This window comes from Mandrillus leucophaeus, unplaced genomic scaffold, assembly GCF_000951045.1.
Source record: "Mandrillus leucophaeus isolate KB7577 unplaced genomic scaffold, Mleu.le_1.0 Scaffold239, whole genome shotgun sequence".
Lineage (NCBI taxonomy): Eukaryota > Metazoa > Chordata > Mammalia > Primates > Cercopithecidae > Mandrillus > Mandrillus leucophaeus.
Genome location: NW_012102465.1, coordinates 4,011,574 through 4,037,270, shown reverse-complemented (window position 1 = coordinate 4,037,270; position 25,697 = coordinate 4,011,574). Strand labels below are relative to the sequence as shown.

General features: G+C 34.8%; 1 protein-coding gene across 3 annotated transcripts in view; it reads right to left on the bottom strand.

Annotated features, from left to right (window-relative positions):
• The window catches only part of CSMD3 (CUB and Sushi multiple domains 3), a 1,277,440-nt gene that overhangs the window by 262,382 nt on the left and 989,361 nt on the right, over positions 1 to 25,697 (bottom strand). For all 3 annotated transcript variants that reach the window (XM_011982326.1, XM_011982327.1, XM_011982328.1), the window contains 3 exons: positions 15,726 to 15,864; positions 12,806 to 12,993; positions 1,578 to 1,772 (listed from right to left, as the gene is read on the bottom strand). In XM_011982326.1, the coding sequence (XP_011837716.1) occupies positions 1,578 to 1,772; positions 12,806 to 12,993; positions 15,726 to 15,864 (522 nt within the window). The remainder of the gene's footprint in view (positions 1 to 1,577; positions 1,773 to 12,805; positions 12,994 to 15,725; positions 15,865 to 25,697) is intronic.

The following is a 25,697-nucleotide window of genomic DNA, read 5'->3' as shown; positions in this document are numbered from 1 at the left end:
ATAGCATTAGGAGATATACCTAATGTAAATGATGAGTTAATGGGTGCAGCACACCAACATGGCACATGTATACATATGTAACAAACCTGCACGTTGTGCATATGCACCCTAGAACTTAAAGTATAATAAAAAAGTATACTTTTTTCTATTATTTTTATTAACTTTTAATTTAATTTTATTCGATTCATTTATATGTTTATTATATGCTAGTCACAACCCAATGAATTGATTTTATGATTCACTGTTGGTGACCCATAGTTTGGGAAATCTGTCCTAGATGATATCATTTTTGTGTTAATTTTCATACAATGCATTAGAATCATTTAATGGACTAGGGAGTCTCTAGCAACCCTAAGCAGTGATATCACTGTTTCTCTGTTTTTCCTTTCTCACTGTATCTCCATTCTTATATAGAGTTATATACAAGCATATGATTTTTAAATATGCAGTATTCTATCTCCTTCTAGGCAACCTAATTTCTAGAAGAAATACACATTCTTCCTTATCCTTATTATAGACAAAGATTTATCACTAGCTTTTAATAATATTTAAATTATTAAATTTATCTACTTGGGTTGAAATGTCAGTTTTAGCGTGTTTGTTCCTCATGTACTCAGCCAATATTTTCTGAGCACCTAACATTTTCAGGTACAAATCCTGAGGGAACAAAAATTAGCATAACAGGCCATAACCCAGTTCTCAGAAGGTTTGTCTATTATTATACGAATATTGCTTTAGAGACACCTGGGAATATAGGCAGTTTTCCAAAATCAGTTCTTTATTGAATTCAACTTAAAAATAATTGATAGGCCGGGAGCGGTGGCTCAAGCCTGTAATTCCAGCACTTTGGGAGGCCGAGACGGGCGAATCACGAGGTCAGGAGATCGAGACCATCCTGGCTAACACAGTGAAACCCCGTCTCTACTAAAAACAAACAAACAAACAAACAAAAAACTAGCAGGGCGAGGTGGCGGGCGACTGTGGTCCCAGCTACTTGGGAGGCTGAAGCAGGAGAATGGCGTAAACTCGGGAGGCGGAGCTTGCAGTGAGCTGAGATCCAGCCGCTGCACTCCAGCCTCGGTGACAGAGCGAGACTCCGTCTCAACAACAACAACAACAAAAAAATAATAATAATAATAATAATAATAATAATAGATAAAATCTCTGCATTGCCAATACCACACTTCTAGATTGTATGTTGAATAGCTGATGTTTTGAAACACAGAAATGACTGTTTTTTTTTTTTTTCTGAGACACAATCTCGCATAGTCACCCAGGCTGGAGTGCAGTGGCATGATCTTGGCTCACTGCAACCTCCGCCTCCCGGGTTCAAGTGATTCTCCTGCCTCAGCCCCCCGAGTAGCTGGGACTATAGGTGTGTGCCACCACGGCCAGCTAATTTTTGTATTTTTGGTAGAGAGGGGTTTCACAATGTTGACCAGGATGATCTCGATCTCTTGACCTCTTGATCCACCCGCCTTGGCCTCCCAAAGTGCTGGGATTACAGGCATGAACCACCAGTGCCCAGCCGATTTTTCCTAATAATGAAAATTCAGCCATAAAAATATGTTTCTTACCATGACAACTTGGCAAGACTCTATTCCATCCAGGTCTTCCATCATCTCCCATGATACAGGTGAGTGTTGAATAACCTTGAAGAACATAACCAGCATCACAGTAATAGGTGACTGTTGACCCTAATTTATAATCCATTCCAAGTCTGGTGCCATTCATTATATTGCCTGGATCAAAGCAGGACTCTCGGAGTTTTGCTGTAAAACAATGTTAATATAACATTAATTGCTTTAAAATACAGTTAGCACTCTGTAATACATGGATTCTGCATCTGTGGATTCAGCTAACTGCAGATGGAAAATATTTGGAAAAAACTGTACTGCACTGAATATGTACAGACATTTTTTGTCATTACTCCCTAAATAACACAGTATAACAACTGTTTACCTAGTATTTACATCATATCCTGTATTATTGGTAATCTAGAGATGATTTAATGCATATGGGAGGATATATATAAGTTATATGTTCACATCTGTGAATGTTAGTATCTGAGACGTTCTGGTACCAGTTACCCAGGGATACCAAGGGACAACTGACTGTTCTTTATGGACCTTTAAGACATATTCATTTCTTTTTCTAACCAAGAAGGAAAAAGCAGCAGCACCATTTCTGTCTTTGTTTGGGGGCTCAAAGTACAAAGGAGCCCTTATCCATATCTGACAAATTGCTAATGCATATTTATTAGTAAGATAAATAAATTATAAAGATCGTCATAGATCTTCCCATTAAACTTAGTATCTAATGTATATAGTCAAACAAAGGGTTTCAGAATTTATTATAAATATTATGTGTGTTATAATCCATGTGTAGGCACCATAAATGAATTACTTTGGGGAAAAAGTAGGACCCCTTACAAAAGGTCTTTATTTAAAAGATCTCCCCACAAGTAATGCCCATCCCATGTTACTGAACCTAGAAGTGGTTTTTCTGCCTATGTTGAGCTCAGTTCATTTCACCACCTACAGCAAAATAAAAGGCCCTATTTCTCTGCCCTGCAACAAGTTTTCTTACCCTATTTTCTCCAGTCATTCTCCACATTTTTATCAGAGGTCTCCCATTATAAAATAGCAAAACCCAAACCACAATATTTTTGGACAGATTATCTATCCCTATGCAAAACACTTTCAAAGCTAGAAGTAACAGAGAGATTGAAAAATAAAACCCTTTCACAACAGAGGAATTGTTTTCATTGTACCCAAATAGTGAACAAAGAGACTGACAGAATATTTTTAAAATATGTAGAGAAATAGAATTAGCTCATTCATTTTATGGCAAAAGTACTATCACACTTTGTTGTTAACAGATCTGGATGAGGCCTTGAGATTATTTCCATTTTGTAATTATTGATTACTTAAAAAATAATAAAGAAATGTACAATGTAAAGGCCATCACAATAAATCAGGATAACAAATGTAGTGATTTTCTACATTAGAATATTTTTTGTGTTAATAAGAAATCAGAAAGTGGGTATGTCTCTGAATATGAGTCATGGAATCTTTGGAATTTAAGTCAATGATATCTTGGTGTTTGGCTACTACAAACATTTTTATATCAAAATATAATTAACTACACCAGTAAGAATATGTTTTTTTCATTCATAAAAGTTTGCAAAGAGTTTATTGTACTTTAACATATATAAGAAATAATGAGAAATCTGTGCTTTAAGAAGAACACTATATATAATTTCTCCCAATTCAACTAAAGAGGAAATGGTGGAACCAAACATTTAAATAATTTTAATAGAATATCAGAGAAATGAAAAGGGTTCTTTCCCTCTCTCTCTTTCTTTCTTTCTTTTTCTTTCTTTCTCTCTATCTTTTCTTTTCTTTTCTTTTTTCTTTTCTTTCTTTCACTACTTAAGGGCTCACTACCCTACTAACTCTAGAAATGTAGCAGTGGACAATCAGAAAATGTTCTGGCGCTCATGGAAATTACAGTCTGTTAAAGAAAGGAATTACATTAAATAAAGACTTGCAATTCTGGAATGCTGTGTAAAGGGAAGCATTCAGGAACCTCACTGAAAAAGTGGTATCTAAAGTGAGCATTGAGAGAATAAGGAACAGATTAGGTGAAAAGGCGATGAAAATTTTGTAGGGGAGGAGGTGTGTTGACATGTGCAAGTAGATAAATGTGATTCCTGAGTTTCAAACCAGAGCTAAATGACTTGATGTTCTCCCAAGCACACACATACACATACACAAAATTTGCACTCCATACATTATACTCAGCTGCTCTATAAAAATTTTGTCCCAAACCATGGAATATATTTCTTTTCATATAAAATACTCACACAACTCTTTTTATGCAAGAACCAGCAGGGTGACTACTTAATTTGGTCACTAAGAATGGGGCTTTAGTGATGCAGGGATTGATTTGTTTATTTATAAAAATAAAACCTTACATTGTACCTTCCCTTAAACAAGAAGGAAAACGCAATGTAATTTTTAGACGGAACAGAAACCTGTCATTTACAGCTGGACTTCGTGAAATTGAACTAAGTCCCTGGAGGGTAAACGAAGGATTTAAATTTCTGTTTAAAAGAATTAATCTCGTTGACAAGTCTATTCTCCTAATATTCATCTTTTGAAAAATTTGCTTTCTCCTTCCTTGAAGTTTTCCCCAATGTTTCAGTAAACTGTCAGTGAAACTGTAATGCAAGCATCCTGTTTTTTGAGGAAATGGAAACATGTTTGACAAATTTAAAAACATTGACTCTGCAACAATTTTACAATGCTAGTCTCAATTTGAGAGAATGCACTTATCTCGTTATAATGTTTATATACTGTTTTAAATCCTTGGTGACTAGCTTTCTATGAATAATACTGCCTTTGTTTATATCCATGTATGTCGTAGCAATTACACCTGGAAATTTCGAAAACACCTGGAGAATAGTTATATAAATGTCTAGGCAGTAGCTGGAAAGCTGATTTTAGTTTCCGAATAAAAATTATGAGGCAGACAAGTTATTAGCATTATTTTTATGTATAATTAATTTTATCTGCTTAATAGTGATTTGCCTACTGAACAGATACTAGGTAAAAGAGTATTTTGCCTCCTTATAGTCTCCAAATAAAATATGTCAGAAGATATATTTTAGATCTGCTGCATCTCAAATATTTTAGTTTTATTTTAAAATTATTTCTGCTAAATATAAATAGATGTATGTATGTATGTATGTGTGTATATATATATATGTTTTATTAGAGCTAGAAGTGAACATATACAATGAAGCTTACATCTTAATTTTTAATTAAAGGCAATAACAAAAGCTGGTGAGAATGGGGAGAAAAGGCAAACCTCATACACTGTTGAAGGGGATGTAAATTAGCACAGCCACTATGGAGAACAGTATCAACAGTATAGATGGTCCTCAAAAAACTAAAAATAGAACTACCCTATGATCTAGCAATCCCACTGCTAGTATATATCCAAAAGACAGAAATCAGTATATCGAAGAGATATCTGCACTCTCATGTTTATTGTAGTACTGCTCAGAATAGTTAGGATTTGGAAGCAACCTAAAGTGTCCATCAACAGACAAATATATAAAAAAAAGTGGCATATATATACAATGAAGTAGTATTCCGCCATAAAAAAGAATGAAGTATCTGTAACAACATGGATGGAACTGGAGGACGAAGTGAAATAAGTCAGGCACAGAAAGACAAATTTTGCATTTTCTTACTTATTTGTGGGAGCTAAAAATTAAAAACAATTGAACTCATGGAGTTAGAGACTAGAAGGATAGTTACCAGAGGCTGGGAAGGGTAGTGGAGGTGTTGGGGGAAAAATGGGGATAGTTAATGGGTACAAAAAATAATTAAAAAGAATGAATAAGATCTAGTATTTGATAGCACAACAGTGTGACTATAGTCAATAATAATTTAATTGTACGTTTAAAAATAACTAAAAGAGTAGAGTTTGTTTCTAATACAAAAGATAAATGCTTGAGATTATGAATACCTCATTTACCCTGATGTTAGTCATTACACGTTGCATACCTGTATCAAAATATCTCATATACTCCCTAAATGTATACACCTACTGTATACCCACAAAAATTAAAAATAAAAAAGGAAAACGTTTCATGTTTTTACTCATTTGTAGTAGATAGAAAATTGAAATAATTGAACTTGTAGAGACAGAGAGTAGAATGACCGTTACCGGAGGCTGGGAAAGGTAAGGGGTGGGAAGTGGGGATAGTTAATGGTATGAAAACAAAGTTAGATAGAATGAATAAGGATCTAGTCTTTGATAGCACAACAGGGTGACTACAGTCAACAATAATTTATTGTATATTTAAAAATAACTAAAAGAATATAATTGGAATGTTTGTTACATAAATAAATGATAAATGCTTGAGGTGATGGATACCTCATTTACCTTGACAATGATTATGACACATTGTGCACCTGTATCAAAATATCGCATGTACTCCATAAATATATACATACCTACTATGAACCTGTAAAAATTAAAAATTTTAAAACGGAAAAAGACCACTAATTACTTTCTAAGTGCTATAGAAACCAACATGCTTAAGTCAAGATATGTGATATATGTTACAAAAGATAAAGAAAAATATCTTTACTATCTGGGGCCTCAAGGTATATGTCCATTTATTTGGGTGTGCATATTTTTATGTTGAAAATAATGAGATGTTCATTTTTCAGTCATTATAAACATCAGCACCACTTTGTCAGCCTTAAGAAACTGGACAATTAGACAGGAAACATTTATTAAAATAAGAATAGGAAATAAGGAAGCTGATAAGACAGACCTTGGAGACCCTGAAGTGGGCAATGAGATTTTCCCATAAACAGGGCAGGGGGTTTGAGTTTGAGGACCAGGTTAGAGAATTAATGAGATTGGATCTCGGGAACTTTATTATAAGGAAATATTATCTGGTGTATACAAATAACACTTGGTGGAATTGTGTCTAAATGGGTACTGGTATAGTAGGTGAAGACAGTGGGTGGGGAAGAAGGATGTAGTTAATGGGATAATTATGTATTTCTCTCTACCTATGCTTATATTTTTCTTTGCCTTTATTCTTAAAGGTAACAATAATTTATGTAGTCTTGTGCAAATCATTTTAACAATTAAATTTTCAATTGTATCCTTTGTAAAGTGGGGATAACAATACTTACAAGGTTGTTCTGTAATGTTTTTATTGCATTTATACATGCATTATCTATATCCTTCCCATGCCTACTAATGAGGTCTAATCATTGAACCTACGGTAGAGTAAGTGCATAGTAAATAATATCTTTTTTTAAAAAAATTATATTTGTAGTTCTTTATCTATGACAGTATAAATCTTAAGTTTTTGGAAGTGATGAAAACATTGAAATTGATCAAGCTGGGGAAATAGGGAAGGACGTATATTTAGCTGAGATAATAGCAAATAGGTTTTTATCTCAATTGCTTAACTACTTGGCCTTAGTAAGGGCTACATGGAGTGTTACCTAGAAAAAGCATTATAAGGACATGACCAGTTTCCATGAGAAAGAAAGTCGTAATCAGGACCATCTACCACTGGATTTCTAGTGAGATACTCTTGCTGCAACTTTTATCATAGTGATATTTGGAAATGTTTTACTAAATATTAATTTACAGTAGAACCTCACTTTATCTCTACAGATTTCCTAAAAGGTTTCTTTCTTTTTTAAACAGGTCACATGTATAAGCCTTTCAGCTTGCAGGTAGCTATTTCTAAGCCAAGTTCTCATGTATATAAAATTTAGAACAGGAATACAATTCTAAGGTTTCTTACATTTAAAGAATGTTATTATTCTAATATTCAAATTCTGACTTGATTTTAAAACAGAAAACACCTCTTTGCAATGCTCAAAACCAATCGCGTAACAAATTGAATAACTACTGTGTGTGCGCACTATTCTTGGCACTTAGTGTATAGTGGTTAATGAACAGATAAGGGCTTTCCTCTTAAGAAACTTGTATTTTAGAATATGTGTAGGGGATTACTGGAGTGAGGGGATGCACATAGTAAGTGAACTTAAAAATAAGTAAGTGAATAAATAAGAAAGAAAGTATCAGATATTGACATTATTTGGTAGCAAGTGGAAGATTTTGAAATTAGGAATACAGAAAAAGCAAAAGAAATATAAAGCAAAAAATAAAAGAAAAAGGCTAATAAGTATAAATATACTAAATGCAAGGTATCAAAAAAACCGAAAAAATTCAATTTATATGCACCTGAAAACAGGCTTTCATAATATATAAACAAAAGTGGTAAAAATTTTAAGAAAAATAGCAAGTTAAGAATAGTAGATTTTACCCAACTATTTCAATAATTGCTAGACCAAACAGGTTAAAAAACAGCGAGAAGATGAATATTTAACAATATAACTAGGGAATTTATTGGATGTATATAAAAAACTTGCACTCATTAGATGATACAAATTTCTCTCCTAGTACACAAGAAACATAAATTTTGACAATACAATGGACCACAAAACAAATCCTATGACAAGCCAAAGAGTCAGAATCATACATCTCTGATGATGCAAGTAAATTAGAAATTTATAATATAATAAGTTATAGATTAAAATTTTATTTTGATAGTTTGAAATACTTTTAAGTAGCACTTCAGTAAAGAAAAATCATAATGCTATACTTACAACCAATTTAGAATAAAATTATGATAAATCTCTACATATCAAAACTTTTGCATAGCAGCTTAAGAGGTTCTTAAAGAAAATGTGTAGATCCAAAAGCTCATTACCAAAAGAGAAAAAATGCAAATTAATAAGCAGTATTGGCTGGGCGTGGTGGCTTATGCCTGTAATTCCTGCTGTTTGGGTGACTGAGGAGTGCGGATCACAAGGTCAGGAGTTTGAGACCAGCCTGGTCAACATGGTGAAACCCCATCTCTACTAAAGATACAAAAATTAGCCAGGCGTGGTGGGGCACGCCCATAATCCCAGCTACTCAGGAGGCTGAGGGAGGAAAATTGCTTTAATCAGGGATGCAAATGTTGCAGTGAGCCAGGATCGCACCACTGCCCTCCAGCCTGGGCGACAGAGCGATACTCCGTCTGGAAACAAACAAACAAAAAAGTAGTATTTATCTCAAGAAATGGGGAAAAGGATTAGCAAATCTAGAGACAATAAAAGGGAGGAACTAACATAGATAAAAGCAATATTAATAAAAATATTCAACAATGTTAACAAAAACATGCAGCAGCAAATAAAGTAAGATAAATACTGTGAATATTTTCATGTCAATAAATGTGAAATCATGGATGAAAGGAACTAGTTTTTAGAAAGAGTTTTTAAAATCTAAGGTAAAAAAGCAAATCTAAATATATTTACAACCATTAAAATTTCACCACCTTAAGTCACTGGTCCCGTAGTTTTAGTTCTAGAAAACGTTCAAGAAACAGATAATCCTATCTTATACAAACTATTCTCAAGACTAGAAAATTGAGAATGCTCCCAAATTTAGGCAGGTAGTGTAATCTTGGTATCAAAACCAGACAAGGAGAGTATAAGGAAGAAAAATTATAGCTCAATCAGACGGTACTAAATCAATTTGATAATGATACAGGAGTTAAAAAGAAATTATTCAGGCGATAGTAAGGTTTTTGTTTTAATGAAAAGCAGCCCTCAAATCACTTTCTTTTCTAACACAGAGCCACCTGTAAAATGGAGTTGCAGACATAGACAGGCAAGCCAGAAACTTGCACAAGTGAAGGCCCGCTCACAGTTGTGTCCACAGGAAAAGGCTACCTGGGACTAGGCATATCCAAAATGCGGGCTCCATCTGCCCTTGCCAAACCTCGAGTACAGGAAGAAGAAGACAATACAGCCCCTGCCAGGCAAAGGCTCCTTTTGCATAAGAAGATTAGGGTGGGGCAACCAGCTTACCCCGTACACTAGATAAATGTCATACCTGGTCAAACTAGTCTGTGGGTCCTATGTAACTCAGACACCGCCTCCTCAAGCCTGCCTATAAAATCTGACATAGTTAACAGTGGGGCCGGCTTTCCCCTTTCGGCTGCCCCTCTCTTAGGAAAAAGAGAGAGTTGTCCTCCTTTGTCTCTCTTTTTTTTTTTTTTGTCTATTAAATCTTTGCCCCTAAACTCATTCCTCATATTTGTCCCTGTCCTTAATCTTCTTGGCGCCAAATGGCAAACCCTGGGTATTTACCTCAGACAACACCACCACTTCAATAATATATTTTTGTAACAGGGAGTAATAATTCAGAGGCAATATACACCATAGTTAAAACTCGGGACTATAGTTAAAACAATTAATAATAATCGAATGAACTCAGGAGGTGGAGGTTGCAGTGAGCTGAGATCGCCACTGCACTCCAGCCTGGGTGACAGAGCAAGATTCCATCTCAAGGAAGGAAGGAAGGAAGGAAGGAAGGAAGGAAGGAAGGAGGGAGGGAGGGAGGGAGGAAGGAAGGGAGGAAGGGAGGAAGGAAGGAAGGAAGGAAAGAGGGAAGGAGGGAAGGAGGGAAGGAGGGAAGGAGGGAAGGAGGGAAGGAAGGAAGGAAGGAAGGAAGGAAGATGTCAGTATGCAAAATAGGAAAAAGATGCTCAACTTAATAAGGGAAAAGACAATAAAAACGACAATGAAATATCATTTAATAAGATTAGCAACTTGCAAGTTTAACAAAAGCACTGGTTTTTAAAAACTGGAATTTCTGAAGCTCTCATCCTCTGATTTTTGAAAGTTTAAATTGATGCAGCCTCTTTAGAGAATAATTCAGCAATACAGAGTTATATTGAAGAGGTTCATACCCTTTGACCTAGTAATCCCACTCTTAGGTATACAGATGATCTAAAAAGAATCTCACAGATATATTCAAGACGACATGTAAAAGAATGTTCATTTCATCATCATTCATTTCTGGTAGTAATAAACTAAAACAGCCTAAATGTCTATCAGCAGAAAAATTTATATATTAACTTTGACATAGCCATATGGTGGAGTATCATAAAGGACTTAATAAATAAAAGGTATATGCTTCTAACTTTGATAAATCTCAAAAACAATGTAAGGGGCCAAATCAATTTTCAGAAGGATACATACATAATAAAAATACAAAATTTGTATGAAAATAAGAAATATAAAAATATGTACAAGCATAAATACATGGAAAGGATAAGTATCAAATTCAGGATTAGGGGGAATACCAGCATGAAAAGAGCAGGAATGTCTGAAAAATGACCTTGAATGCTCATTATGGTTTGCCTACATGGTCAGCTAGCCAGGTTCCCACGAATGGTAAGGGAATTATCTACCAGGTGGTTAGAGTGACGTTGCGGTCAAGCTCACTCTCCCTAAAAGAGTTTCTAACCCATAAACCCAAGGTCTAAACTTCCCCCAAGCATCTTCTGATACAGAGCAGGTAGCATTTGCAGAAAACCTCAATAAACAGCCAGCACCCTAAACCTCACTGTCTGTGCCAAATGTCCTGTATATTTTCCTACTAACAAGGCCATTTTCCTACTTTTTCTTGTGAAATGAGAGACTTATGGAGGGATCAGGCTTTCCACTGGAATGAAAACTATACTGTTTAAGTCCAGCAGTTACCCTTGACCTGGCATACAGTTCTAAGTGATGACAGAGATATTGCAGGACTCCAAGCATCTGTTTCTTGCTGACTTGTGAGTTTCATTTCCCTAAAAACGTCTTTCTTACCCATATTATGTGTTGTTGTGAAATTTATTGTGACCTCATATGATAGCCCTGAAGAGACTAACCCCTGTTCCTATGGCAAATGCAAAAGGAGTTTCCATTGTATATGTGATATTTGATTTTTTAAGACAAGAATAAAGAGATCTGAAGCAATTATAGCAGAATGATAATTTTTGTCAAGTTGGCTGATGGATGCTTTGGAGTTCATTATTCTATATATAAGTTTCAGTTATTGAAAATATTAAACAAAAGGTGGTAACAAATCAAAGCATGTATTTTCAGAAATCAGTTGATAACTTGAGATGAATTATCAGTATGCCCTTCATGGACTCAGTAGTTGCAAAATAAATTTAAAGTTTACGTAATCTAAATATAAATCTGTTCCTGTAGACATAAACTACAAAATTTTAGAAAAATATAAATATCCATAGGCATTCTAATACAATTCATTTAAGCACTAGCAGAAGTATTCTAAAACATTATAACTATACTTGTTTTCCTTATTATGAATATTGACATATTTAAATATCTGTGTACATTTTCTTTTTTTTTTTTTTTTTTTGAGACGGAGTCTCACTCTATCGCCCAGGGTGGAGCGCAGTGGCCAGATCTCAGCTCACTGCAAGCTCCGCCTCCCGGGTTTACGCCATTCTCCTGCCTCAGCCCCCCGAGTAGCTGGGACTACAGGCGCCTGCCACCTCGCCCGGCTAGTTTTTTGTATTTTTTTTTAGTAGAGACAGGGTTTCACCGTGTTAGCCAGGATGGTCTCGATCTCCTGACCTCGTGATCCGCCCGCCTCGGCCTCCCAAAGTGCTGGGATTACAGGCTTGAGCCACCGTGCCCGGCCTATCTGTGTACATTTTCTTAGAGACAGGTCTTGCTCTTCCAGGCTGGCCTGCAGTGCGTGATCATATCTCACTGCAGCCTTCATCTCCTGGGCTCAAGTGATCCTCCTGCCTCAGTCTCTTGAGTAGCTGGTACTACAGACGTATGCCACCCCTCTTGACTAATTAAAAAATAAATGTACAGATGTGCTCTCACTATGTTTCTTAGGCTGGTCTCAAACTGCTGGGCTCAAGTAATTCTCCTGCCTTGGCCTCCCAAAGTGCTAGGATTACAGGCATGAGTGATGGCACCCAACTTACATGTTTTCTGAAATACAATTATCCTCTACTTTGTTCCCTTTATCACTGAAAGTGTTCTCCAAATGAAGGTATTTGACTGAAACTTCAGCTTCTAAAAAAATGAGACTTTTTTTGTATTTTTTGTTTTTTAATATTGTGTGGCTCCAGCCAACTCCTCCAATATACTAATTGTTAATTTGTTTGCCTGATACATTTCCTTTGGTAGTAATTAGGGAAATGCTAATTTCTTTCTCACTAATAAGAAAGGTCTACTGTGAGAACGCTTTTATGAGATGAACTGTACATAGTCTGCATTTAAAAATGCACATAAAAGTAACCACTAACAATGGGCCATACAAAATTATTTTCCTGTATAAAATATCTATAGTTTAAATCATGATACTAACATGGAATATTCATATTTACCTTTGTATTCTAGATGAAATCCAGTGTAACTAACAGATCCATCACTCCGAAAAGCCAAATGCATTGTATTTGAGCTGCTTTCTATTCTTTCTGGTAACTTGCTGTCTTGAAAACTTCCAATCAGTGGGCTATTACTGTCTGGTCCATCATAGATATAGAGGAAGTCATAGTTTGGTTCTATGCTAAAACTAAAAAAAAAAAAAAAAGAAAGAAAAGGAAGTAGGATAATTATTATTAGGCTATTAATCATAATAGTTACATGATCAAACATTAATTCAATGCTTAACAATAATAAAAGACACTGTTAATATAAGATAATATAAAAAATCACCTGGCAACAACATATTTAATATAAATATCAAATAAGCAGGGGAAAAGAAAAAAAAATCTTGACATTTTTACATAAGTTTTTTTAAGTTGACATTGTATGCAGAGGAAATGAAGTGATTATAAGACAAATAGTTAATTGATGAAAAGATACAGGATTTGGAGTCAGAGAATGTAAGTTCAAGCCTTGTTTCTGCCCTTGTTAGTGACGTGTTCTCATGCAAGTTACTTTATGTGGATGATAATATGTATTTTTAAAACTTTTTCATCCATATATTTTGCATCATGAAAACACAAACTATTTTTTTCTTCATAAATAGTACTCCAAAGTTTATGAGCATTTTTATTGCTAAAAAATTTAACTCTATATATCAGAAAAGGACAAAAGCTGAAATCAAAAGTTGAAATATATTATTTACATTTAAATAACTCAAACGAAGCTTTGCCCATTGTATTAGACATTCTTTTTCCTGAAAGTAAATATATTTTCTTGTTTTAAAACCTAATGTAGGAGATATCAAACCAATACCCTATCAGAATTACATAATGTGAAAAAGGATATTTTAGCATGTAAATGATTCAAATCAGTTGTGTTAATATTACAAGATTTGCATAATAAACTTGCCTTAACAACCTTCAAAAGTATAATAATTGTCCCACAATGATCATGGAACCCATATATTTAGAAGTCAGGAGACATGCAATCAATTTCTCTATTTCCTAACTCATACTGTGGTAGAGAAACATGAGGAAAAGGATAGATTAATTTAGGTCAGCAAGAAAAGTCAACCAGTTTATGATATAAAATGAAACCAGTAAAACTTGCCATTGTTAAACATTCATCAGCAGAAAAACTATTTTGTCAAGTTGTATCATATTTGCCTGCATCTAAACAAGAGATTTGTTTGGTGAAAAGTATTATTTCCAAACTTAAAGAATTTATAGAAGTTAACTTTCCACAATTCTCATCCTTTACATATTCATGTACAGGAAAGAAGAGTCCAGCTACTCGTCTTACTTGTGCATAAAGAGTGGTAAAGAGAGAATGGGAGAGTGCAGAGGTTCCCAGACCTTTTTTATATGTGGGCCCCTCTAACATGAGAAAACTGGGAGATCATCACACTATTATATTTTGTTTAAATTTATTCAGTAGCTTCAAAAATGTAGTTCAATTAACTTATCCTGAAATTTTTCAGTGGATCTGAGGCCTGAATTTGGTAACTGTGGGTATAATAATATAGCAGAAATCAGGAGATTAAACTTTATTTCATTACTTATTACCCTTGTTCTGAGATAAAATACGACTTCTGAATTTCATCTCTTCCAACATTAAACTTTGATGTTAATTACAACTTCCTTGTCTGTCTCTGTGGGGAGAATCACTGGAAACAACGGCTTTGTAAATGACACAGGAGTATTTATTATGCATAGAAGGCTGAAAGATGATTTAACAATGGAACACAGTATATTTATTTTTAATTTATAGTTTGGGACTAAATCAATACTTGAACTATTACAACTTCTTTGAAAATGAAATTAAAACAAAAAATATTCTTTTTAACGAAATTTTAGTCTTAGTTGTTATGTTTTTTTTTTTCTGAAAAACTGAAAGGACAGTGCACGCTAATATTACCTTATGTTTTACAAGGTACTTTAATAAATATTAACTCATCTTGCCAATAGTCCTGCTGTATAAGGAAGAGATGATTTTCATTTTACCAATGAGTATGCTAAGGCTCTTTAAAGTCAGTGGTCTCCCTAAGGTCACATAATAAATGATAGAGTTAGAAATCAAATTTAGGTCATGCACTTCATGTAATATACCCTTCTACCCTCAAGTTATTAACTAGAATAATTTCATACGTAAACTAAGCCCTGTATCATCCATTTTGATATTTCTCATGTTTGTATTGATGTTTCCTCAATTGGGAAAATGGGGATAATAATAGTATTTAACTTGGGAATTTGTCTTACAACAGGAGCCTGGCATAAAACTAAAATTATCATTGTTGTCACTTTGGTATTACTAATTAGCAATGCACCACTACAAATTACAAAAATAAAAATTTTATTTATTTACAATTATGCTGAATTTGTATGAGTTCAAATTATCTTTACTTAGGAAAAACTAACTGGTCTTAATATATTAGAAAATATTGAATATTTAAGTTTAACATTTCACATAAATACTAAGAGCCTTTAACACACTGGTGGCAGAACAAGGAATTGTGTTACTGGAGTCAACATACTGATTACATCAACCTTAGACAATAAAGACTGGGGACTTTTCTACTTGGAAAATCATTGAGTAGCTATTACCTAACACTTCCAATGAAATATTCATGGAAAGAGGCCAGGTTTTGTGATGCCAGCTATTAGCCTCATGTGGAAAAATGGAGGCTCACTCAAATAAATAACTTGCCCAAGGTAATACGAATGACAGTGGCAAAGCTAGAACAAGTATTAGCACTGGGATTAGTAAAAAATAACAAAAATGCTATGTATAGAAATAAGAATTTGTCTAGTGCAAATGCTAAAGCAAAATGGCCAAGCAATATATTTTTTTTTAATGTGGAAATATATAAGAACTCACCTGATGAATGCCAAGGAGATAACATAGTCTGCATTGACGGTGATAGTCCAGTCACAGTCTCTGCTATGTGGATACGGATGAGGGAAGTTTGGCGAAAGAATAAAGCCTGAAGATCCTGTTAAATTGCCTCCACAGGGTGCTTTAATTTAAACAAATAAGTAAAATTTCTTTAAACATTAATACAATTTATTAGCTATCAATATTTTTGAAATCACCTCTCTAAAAGAGTTTATGAGGCTTTGTACAGACCTGACTTTTATAGTACCTGAAGCTTGGATATAGCATTATCTTTCAAGAAAGACCATTAAAATATTGAATACATGCATACATACATGGATACATAAAATTTAGCTGCTTTATTGGCTTCAAGAGACCAAAAATAATGCATATATACTTTTCTCTCTTTCTATTATTATTTTGTTTCATGTCAAAAGAAAAGCATTAAAAAAAAAGTGGTAAAGATGATTTTCCTCTGGTTACCAGAAAAAATCGGATCGAAGCAAAACAAAACCTCTAATAATAAATAGAAAAATAAGATACGAGATATATAGCTTATTTTCATGTCTCTCCTGGCACCATTTATGTATTTAGTACATTACTGCAGTTTCAAACAAAGGTTTCCATAACACTTCAATGGAGAGCTTCCAAAAATTGTCAGTGAAACTCAGAGAAGAGATTCTTTAGGGGATTACTGTTGAAGTTTGTTAAACAGAGTTTGTGTTCAAGAAGGTATACATTACACAGAAATCGACATCTTCAAAAAAACAGAGAAATGAAGAAAGATATGGAAGTCTTCATGGTGGTGTGAGAGAGTGGGTAATACAAATAAATACACACACTCAACTGAGGGACATTAAGATTAGGATTCTGACACTCTCACGATGTCTCCCACACATAATCAGTACATCAACATTCTTCTCTCACCTGGGTTTTGAAATTGCAGTTTTCTGAGATAAATATGAGCATTCAGTTATAAGGGAAATGAATTTTTTTTGACCCATAAAACTGGTATTGTAAGGAAGAGAATTTTGATTCTGCCAACATTTCAACATTTCTGTTCTTTCCATGAGTTGAGATATGCAATATTATCACTATGGTTTGGTAATTTTTCCATTGCCTTTTGTCTGGTACTGCCTTCCTCCATGCCCCTCTGCTACTCTTGTCTCAATACCTGAGTCACTCTCAAAAAGTTGTCTCAGCTCTTACTATATTGAGAGTATCTAGTTGCTCAGACTTAATATATTCACCACTACTTTCCTATCGCTTGTATGTTTTTGTGGTACATTATAAAATGATTAGACATAAACTGCTTCAATGTTCTGTAGTCCTCCATCTCCAAGCTTAAATGCCTCCTGAATATTTCTCTTTACAATCCCAGGATAAAGTCCCTCCTAATCAAGATACCACCCTTAACCTGGTCACATAATCCTTCTTCCTTATCCAAAACACTCGTCCAATTATTTATCTCCCTTACTTTTCCTGGCTTCCTCCCCTTCATCCACAAACATGTTCAGGTTTCTTTCATTTTAAAAATAAAAGAGAGTTCCTTATGACCTATCCACTTTCACTCTTTTTTGTCTGAAAATGGCTTACTGTAAGGAAACACCCTGCCTCATATGACTTAGATAAGACTCACTTATCATGACTTAGATAAGCTGTCTTTGTTACCATCTTGTTTATGGGAAGACCAGCCACAGACCCTACCAGTTCCCATTCTTTGCTTCTAGCTGAACTGCTTGGCTCACTGATTAATCTGAATAAAATGTTTGTGAAACAAACTTTGATTACGTTTCCCTCCTTCTTCTGGGCTCCTGAACTTTGTCTCCCTTCTCAGCTTTAAGACAGCACAGGATATTTCCTGAGAAAAGGCTGGATTCAGAGCACAACATTCTCTGATCTACTATTCAATCAGGCTGCCCTTGCCTCTGACTTCACATTTAGTTCTCTCTAGCTTTGTTTAGCCTTCTCTAAAAAAGAAAAAAAGCCTTTTGTCTAACTCCTGAGATAGGTGCAGATCTTACAGCCTTAGTATTTCCTGTTGCAATAGTCCCTTCCCTGCCTACCCTGCTCCTTGCAATAATCCTGTTTGAATCAAAGTCTCTTCTTACTAAATTTTGTGTGTGTGTGTGTTTGTGTGTTTTAATTTGGCATAACTAAGCTTTTTGAAGGGGAAGTCTGCTCTTGTCTCTTTCTGCACCCCTGTGCTGTATGTACCTATGGGACAGATTAAGATGACTAACAAGACTAGAAAAGCAGAAAATCAAAGGAGGAAAATGTTTCTTATGTTGTTTCTCAAAGAAAAGTGCCAAAGTATTCACCATGAGAAAAATTATCATAAGGTTTAATCATTTAAATTACATTTAGAGAGACACAATAACCTTTCTATTACTTAGATAGTCTAATAGTCTAGATTTGGTGTCTTTTTTTTTTTTTTTTTCTGATACAGGGTCCCACTCTGTGGCCCAGGCTAGAGTACAGTGGAACGATCACAGCTCACTGCAGCCTTGACCTCCCAGGCTCAGATCCTCCCATCTCAGCCTCCCCAGTAACTGGGACTACAGACATGGACTACCACATGCAGCTAATCCTTGTATTTTTGGAGAAACAGAGTTTTGCCATGTTGCCCAGGCTGGTCTTGAACTCCTGTGCTCAAGTGATGGACGCACCTCAGCCTCCCGAAGTGCGGGGATTACAGGTGTGATCCACCATGCTTGGCCTCTAGATGTCTTTACATGGTCCTTTTTACCTTTTATTCTCTTCTCAACCATTGACCTAGTGCAAACATTTCTTAGCTTGCTCCCAATACAACATTTCTTAGCTTATACTTAGGTGACTTCTGCATTTATAATAATAATTAAGACTTTGCTGCCTTTATCTTTCTCTTCATATCTGTAGTCATTCTTAATTGTTGATCTTTATCTTAGAGTCACTGTCCTAATTTCTGGAATCTTAGAAACTAGTGTTTCTGAGGTTTTCTTCTAGTGTCGTTATACATACTTCAGTCTTATTATCATACACTTCCTCCTTTACATCTCCTTATAATTTTGGTGATCTCCTGAGTTCCTTACCTAGTTCTCTTAATTTCTACTGTTACATTTTTCCTTGCTGACCATATGTAAATTTAAGATTTTTATCTTCTAATTTTTATACACTGATAACACCCTTCCCTATCTCCTCCTACAGATTTCTTGGCTGAAGTCTAAACCATATGCCAGTCTTTACTGAATATCTCTCTCTGTAGTCTATCGGTACATCAAACATAGAATAGCCTAAATACTCAACCTCAAATCAAGTTGGCTTCTTCTCCTAGGTTCCTAAATTGTTAGATGAGCAGTACTATCCTCCTGTAGTCCCAAGCTAGAGGTCTAAGAGTCTTGCCTTTTTTTCACTGCATCCTTATATCCAATTCATCAAGAAGCCCTGCCAAAGCCCACCTTGTAGCTATTTTCAACTGGTCCTTCTTTTCTTGCCTACTACCAATAGTACCAATAGGTCTAACTCTTCTCTCTTTCTTGAATTATTACAATTGATAATTGAAATAATTACTCCCTCTCAGTGAAAACATCTAATCATACTATGTATAAGCATAAAATTCTGCAACTGTTTCACGTTGTCTAAAATATAATGTCCCAATTCCCATACAGCCTTCATGATCTGACCCCTACAGCCTTTCCAATTTCATCAACCATCAGGGTATACACGTAAATTATACTCAAATACTATCATACTGCTTATATTTCCTTGTTCTTCCATGACTTTACTTATTTTATTTCTTCCTCCTGAAATGTCTGTTTCCCTTCTACATTTATGTAACTCTAACTTATGTTTTTAGATTCATCACTGTCTCCAGAAAGTATTCCTGGAATGGGCACTACCTTCAACTCTCTCTAAACCATTCTGGTATTCATAGTAACCTCTGCCAAGCTCTGTTGTTTCTCTTATTACATTTTATTTTAATATTCCACTCAGGTGTCAGTATTCATCACTAATATGTAATATCAACCATCTGGTATCCACAGTAACCTCTGCCCATCTCGGTTATTGATTATGCAAATAGTGAAGATGACTGTACTGATGAATGCACAATCTAATTTGTAGCAATGTGTTTAAATAAAAATAGCAACACATTTTACCTTTGGGGCTCTTAAAATAATATGTGAATATGAAAAAAAGTATAATAGCAAATGTATATACAGGCATACCTTGGGGATATTGGAGGTTCAGTTCCAGACCCCCACAATAAACCAAATATAGCAATAAAGTTAGTCACAAAACTTTTTTGGTTTCCAAGTGCATATAAAAGTTATGTTTACATTATATTTTAGTCTATTAAGTGTATAATAGCATTGTGTCTAAAACAGTACATAACGTAATTAAAAATACTTTATTGCTGAAAAACGAGAATGGTCATCTGAGTCTTCAGTGAGTCACAATCCTTTTGCTAGTGGAGGGTCTTGCCTAGATGTTGATGGCTTCTAACTGATCAGGGTGGTGGCTGTTGAAGCCTGGGGTAGCTGTGGCATTTTCCTAAAATAAGGTAATAAAGAAGTCTGCCATATCACTGGACTCTTCCTTTCATGAAAGATTTCTCTGTAGCATGTGATGCTATTTGATTGCATTTTACCCACAGCAGAACTTCTTGGAGACAATCCTCCCAAATTTTGCCTCTGCTTTTATGAACTAAGTTATGTAGTATTTGAAGTTCTTTGTTGTCATTTCAACAATGTTCATAGCATCTTTACCAGAAGTAGATTCCATCTCAATAAATCACTTTATTTTCCCATCCATAAGAAGCAACTTCTCATTCGTTCAAGTTTTATCACGAGATTGTAACAATCCAGTCCCATATTCAAGCTCCACTTCTGATTCTAGTTCTCCTGCTATTTCTACCACATCTGCAGTTTCTTCTTCTGCTGAAGTCTTAAACATCCCCTCATAGTCATCCATGAGGATTGGAATCAACTTCTGCCAAACTCCTGATGATATTGATATTTTTACTGTCTCTCATGAATTTTACAAATGTTCTTTTCTTTTTTTTTTTTTTAGACGGAGTCTTGCTCTGTCGCCCAGGCTGGAGTACAGTGGCCTAATCTCGGCTCACTGCAAGCTCCGCCTCCTGGGTTCACGCCGTTCTCCTGCCTCAGTCTCTGGAGCAGCTGGGACTACAGGTGCCTGCCACCACACCCAGCTAATTTTTTTGTACTTTTAGTAGAGATAGAGTTTCACCGTGTTAGCCAAGTTGGTCTCGATCTCCTGACCTCGTGATCCGCCTGCCTCGGCCTCCCAAAGTACTGGGATTACAGGCGTGAGTCACCGTGCCCAGCTACAAATGTTCTTAATGGCATCTAGAATGGTAAATTCTTTCCAGAAGGTTTTCAATTTACTTTGCCCAGATCCATCAAGTAAATCACTATCTTTGGCAGATATAGTATTGTAAAATATATTTCTTAAATAATGGCACTTTAAAAGTCAAAATTATTCCTTGATCCATGGGCTGCAGAATGGATGTTGTGTTATTGGCATAAAAACATTAATCTCTTTGCATATTCCATTAGGTCTTTTGGGTGACCAGGTACATTTTCAATGAGCAGTGATATTTTGAAAATAATCTTTTTTTCTGAGCAGTAGATCTCAACAATGGGCTTAAAATATTCAGTAAGCCATGGTGTAAACAGATGTGCTGTTATCCAAGCTTAATTGTTCCATTTATAGATCACAGGCAGAGTAGATATAGCATAATTTTTAACAGGCCTAACTTTTTCAGAATGGTAAATGAACACTGGTTTTATTTTAAAGTCACCAGCTGCATTAGCCCCTATAAGAGAGTCAGCCTGTCCTTTGAAGCCCTGAAGCCAGACATTGATTGATTTCACCTCTCCAGCAATGAAAGTTCTAGATGACACTATTCCAATAGAATGCTGTTTAATCTACGTTGAAAACTGTTTTTAATGAAGCCACTTTCATCAGTGATCTTAGCTAGATCTTCTGGATAAATGGCTGCAGCTTCTTCTTCAGTACCTACAGATTCACGTTGCATTTTAATGTTATAGAGATAGCTGCTTTCCTTAAACCTTATAAATTGGCCAGGCATGGTGGCTCACGCCTGTAATCACAGCACTTTGGGAGGTTGAGACGGGCGGATCACGAGGTCAGGAGATCGAGACCATCCTGGCTAACATGGTGAAACCCCGTCTCTACTAAAAATACAAAAAAAAAACAACAAAAAGTCAGGCGTGGTAGCTGGTGCCTGTAGTCCCAGCTACTCAGGAGGCTGAGGCAGGAGAATGGCATGAACCCGGGAGGTGGAGCTTGCAGTGAGCCAAGGTTACGCCACTGCACTCCAGACTGGGCGACAGAGTGAGACTCCGTCTCAAAACAATGACAACAACAACAAAAACACCTTATAAATCAACTTATGCTAGCTTCGAAGTTTTCTTGCAGCTTTTCCACCTGTGTATGTCTTTATGGACTTAAAGAGTTAGGGCCTTCCTTTGGATTAGGTTTTGGCTTATGGGAATGTTGTGGCTGGTTTGATCTATCCAGACCACTGGCTTGCTTCATATCTGCAACAAAGCTGTTTTGCTTTCTTATCATTCCTGTGTTCACTAGAGTAGAATTTTCCATTTCTGTCAAGAATTTTACCTTTGCATTCAGAACTTGGGTAACTATTTGATTCAAGATGCCTATCAGCCTATCTTGGCTTTCAACTGGCCTTCCTCACTAAGCTTAATCATTTCTAGCTTTTAATTTAGAGTGACAGATGTGCAACTCTTCCTTTCACTTGAATGCTCAGAGGCCATTGGTCTACTTTTAATATTGTGTATCAGAGAATAGGTAGGCCCAAGGAAAGAGAGAGACGTGGAGGAACAGTCAGTTAGGGGAGCACTCAAAACACACACATTTATTGGTTAAGTTCACTGTCCTACATGGGCATTTGTTTGTGGCACCCCGAAACAATTACAATAGTAACATCAAAGATCACTGATCACAGATCACAATAACAATAAAATAGTAATGAAAAAGTTTGAAATATTGTGAGAATTACCAAAATATAATACAGGGACATGAAGTGAGCACATGCCATTAGAAAAAAAAGTCTATTAGGACTTGCTTGGCACAGGGTTGCCAAAAATCTTCAATTTGTAAAAAAATGTAATATCTGTGGAGTGAAATAAAGTGAAGTGTAATAAAATGAGATATGCTTACATGTATGTATATATGCACAAAAGACCAGAATGATAGCAAAATATTCTTTGTGATTTTTTTCCACTTGGATTATGCATAATTTTGGAGAGAGTAGGGGAGTAATTTTGTTTCAATTGTCCTTATTTGACAAGGAACATTGGTCTTTTTTATTGTTAGAAATTGTATAGAGATACACACATATATGTACATGTACATGTTATACATGAATATCCTTTATCACAAAAGATGTAAGAAAAATTATTACATATAAATTATCTATTATTTAGATATAAGATCCTCTAAAATTATTTTTATTCTATTACTTAAATTATTATTTTTCTTCTAGTGACAAGGTCTTACTATGTTGCTCAGTCTTATCTCAAACTCCTGGGCTCAAGCAATCCTCCCATCTCAGCCTCCTGAGCAGTTGGGAACACAGGTGTGCATCTATTTAAATTATTTATCAAAGATTTCTTGATATATTTCAATGCTGTGGTTGATTTTGAAAATCTATGAAAGCCAATGAGAAAAGCAAAGACATTATCTGACGTTTGTAAATCCCAAATTCTTAGTGAGTAAAGAAAATTATCTTAAATATACTCAACTCTAAATAGCATTTAGAAATGCATCTCTATTTTTACCCATCTAACTATAAAGCATTCAAAATACAAGTCAGAGATTCATGAATTAAGTTTTCAGTAATTTGTTCTGAATGCAATGTTTTCTGAGGCAGTTACGTGGGCATCAACTATGGATAACTATTTTACGATCTTCTTAATTTTTTTCCCAAATTCAATTTTATTTGTGTCTTCTTTCTTTCTCAAAAGCCCACTCACATTAATGTCTTCCTTATTTACCTTCATATTGAATGCTGCTACTTTCCCGCTGGCAATATCAAAGTAATTTGCACACTGTCAATTTTGTTGGAATGAATTCTATTAACTCTCTTAAAGACAACGTCCTTCTGTTTGGCATTTGCTATAAGACTGTTTCTACATGCAAGCAAGCAAAATGTTTTACGCTCCGGGGTCTGAGACATAGAATTATGGAGTTTCTAAGAAGTTCAGGGTTTAATCTTTGGCATGGTATTTCCAATCATGAAGTTCTTTCTTATCAGTTTTAGAGGTCAAGCTTTCTGCAGCCTTAGCAATTTTTTACTTTTTTTTTTTAAGGTTATTTTCTTCCTCGGAGAAGCTCTAATTTATATCTTCTCCTGAAGCTAGCTTTTCCTACCAAAAATAATACACAGTATCATTATCTACACAAAAACCTCACACAACCTGCTTAACTTAAGTAAGATTTAGTACTCAGCTTTTTTTTTTTTAGAATAGGACTTGCTAGCTAAAGCATATTCTTGTCTAAAAATGGAAATTTATAATAGCAGATCTCAGAACTTTTTCATCTTTTGCATCTTGGATTTTAGTGTTATCTAGAATTTTTGTATAAGCCATTTAATATTTTAGGATTCTATGTAAAAACAATTGGCATAAGTTAGCCCTTCTGGTAATTCTAATAAGCAACAACCTTTAGTCAAATCTAAGAATCACAATACAGCAAGAAGTTCTACAGTAAGATTTTGGTGTTTTATAATTTATTCTTTACATAAATATTCTCTTTATGAGCTATGTGGTCAAATTCCAATTAATTAGAATAAGAAGTTTTAATTTAGTTGAAAATGTTTTGGTTAATTGAGTAGTAAACAAACTTGAAAATTTTGAAACAAATATGATACATTATTTTAATCTCTTTCTTTGCAGACATTTCTTAACAGTTTTTTATCAGATTCTATGAGTGCACTTACAGTAAAGGTAAATTAATTGATATTTGTTGATTCAGAATCTTGCAGTGTTTCATGAAAAACAATATGAGTGTGAATAGAAATAGTGTAATGGGAGATACAGCTAAATCTGAACTGTTCAAACGATGCCATTATTTCATGCTTTATAAAAGGGTCTCTAATAAATTTACTTATTTGGCATTTGTCTTATTTTTTTACAGCAGAAATCTAGAACTGTCTGTCTGGTTTGGGCCTTTGTATGTTGTTTGTTGATTTTAGTGTTTTTTTCAAATCCAACTTTTTTAGAGAAAATGTGTTGTAAAACTTTTTTTTTAATTTATTTCACTGCAAAGTAAGTTCATAGGAACAGAGAACTTTTCTGTCTTGTTTTATTGCTAATTTCCCACTGTTTAGAACAGTGCCTGAGACACAGTTAATGACCAATGAATTTGATTTTGTAATTTTGTGTGGGGAGTTACAAGATGAGGTAAAATAAATCTGAATAATTGATTGAGCTTGTTCACTTCTAAATGAAGAACTAATACTCTTTTCCTATTTCCACGGGACTTTCAAAATAAATCACTGTGAAGTTTATGAGTTAGGTATAAGTGAACAAAAATAAGATTCTCTCTCTAAAACATGATATATTTGAATATACCAAATGCTATAAGAAATACAATGATGAACAAGATATAGAATCTTCTCCTAAGTTGCTTACAATGTAGTAAGAGAGAGTACGTAAATAAACAAAATTTTCAGTAGAGAAAACATAGTTTGTTCAAAATGTGTTGTAAATTCAAGATGACACAAATACTAAAGCACCTGAACAGAACAAAAAGTTTAAGATTAAACTAGTTTAACTATGTAGCAGATTTTCTAACTATTTTTAACCAAAAGTGGGACATTCCTCTAAGTCTTTCTCAGACCCAATAATAATTTGTGTTTTAATTTTCTAGAGTCTGACTTGGAGATTCAATAACAGAGTACGGAGACAAAAGACAGCTGGAAGT